Source organism: Sinocyclocheilus rhinocerous, unplaced genomic scaffold (genome assembly GCF_001515625.1).
Source record: "Sinocyclocheilus rhinocerous isolate Xijiao unplaced genomic scaffold, SAMN03320098_v1.1 scaffold688, whole genome shotgun sequence".
Classification (NCBI taxonomy): domain Eukaryota; kingdom Metazoa; phylum Chordata; class Actinopteri; order Cypriniformes; family Cyprinidae; genus Sinocyclocheilus; species Sinocyclocheilus rhinocerous.
The window spans coordinates 1,508,603-1,510,064 of NW_015651641.1; the positions used below are offsets into that span (position 1 = coordinate 1,508,603).

The following is a 1,462-nucleotide window of genomic DNA, read 5'->3' on the forward strand; positions in this document are numbered from 1 at the left end:
TAACATTTCCGTCACATGCTTGAGGTATTCGGCCAATCACAATGCACTGGATAGTTGGCCAATCACAGCACACCTCGCTTTTTTAGAACGATGAGCTTTGTAAAAGTCGACGTGTTTCAGAAAGGTGGGGCATAGAGGAGAAACAATAATGTACAATATGTGGAAAATAATGTGTTTTTTGAACCTTAAACCGCATAAACACATTTCATTACACCAAATACACAAAATAATGTTCTTTTTAGCAGCATCATATGACCCCTTTAACAGAAGATTTAATGTAAGTGCTAAAGTTCTCCAAAAACTGGCTCCATTTACTTCCATAACTCCATTTGTGCCATTCTTCCTGGATGTGATAATTATTTACATAAAAATGTTTTTACAAACAATTTGTTCTGTTTGCATTTTATGACTAAGACCCAATGTGTTTAAAGACTACCCAGCGATGCGTTCAAAAATTTGCTAGAGAAGTAACACTGCTGTCTCTGTCAAACTGAGAAAGGATGTGACTCGCTGACAGACTCATAGCACTTCCTTCTGCGATTCATAACCAAACACTGAAGCGCTTTTGTGTTTCCTCTGTAGTTACATATGACACGCCAGCAGCAGGATGTCAGAATGAGATAAATCAGACAACAGGACGGGTCTGAATCTGATCTATACTACAATAGTCAAGAGAGCAGGACACTTACTTTAGACGTGTGAGCGCTGAATCCCGACTGAGACATTTCCATCTCAAACGAGGAGGTGTGTTTCTCAGATGTGGCTGTTAGACAGAGGCTATTTTTACATTTTTGACACAGATTTGACGAAAAATGCTCAACAGTAAACATTTTAAAATGATTCACATATTTGCAGTAAGAAAATATATGTAACTAGATAGTTATAGTTAGAACTTTTGGGAGAAACTGGGAGAGTGCTGTTTCTGAAAAACTTGCCATCGTGATGTTAGGATGTTGTGAATGGTTGACAGGTTGTTGCTATGCAGTTGCTAAGGTGTTTTTGGTGGTTGCAAGGGCTGTGCTAGGTGGTTGTTAGGGTCCTAAGCTAGGTAGTTGCTTACCTACTCGAATCTCTATGATATTCTATTCACTAAATATCTGGGTGAAGGAAAAATAATTCACACAAAAATTTAAATTTTAAAATGTACTCACCCTCAGGGCATCCTTGATGTAGACGAGTTTGTTTCTTCATCGGAACAGATTTGGAGAAATGTAGCATTACATCACTTGCTCAGCAATGGATCCTCTGCAGTGAATGGGTGCCGTCAGAATGAGAGTCCAATATTATGAATAGAGAACTTGTATTTTAGCCAGAAGCAACGGTTTGAAGTTAAAAATGTCTTGATGGATTTGTTTCTTACAAACATGCACTTTTTGGCTTCACAAGCCATTAACTGATGGACTGGAGGGGTGTGGGTTACTTGTGGATTATTGTGATGTTTTTATCAGCTGTTTGGACTCTC

At 38.5% G+C, this 1,462-nt stretch overlaps 1 protein-coding gene across 2 annotated transcripts in view; it reads right to left on the minus strand.

Moving 5' to 3' along the window:
* LOC107713335 (integrin, alpha 1) overlaps positions 1-1,462 on the minus strand; it is a 59,712-nt gene that overhangs the window by 23,504 nt on the left and 34,746 nt on the right. For both annotated transcript variants that reach the window (XM_016518815.1, XM_016518814.1), the window contains one exon: positions 690-763. In XM_016518815.1, coding sequence (XP_016374301.1) covers positions 690-763 — 74 coding nt within the window. The remainder of the gene's footprint in view (positions 1-689; positions 764-1,462) is intronic.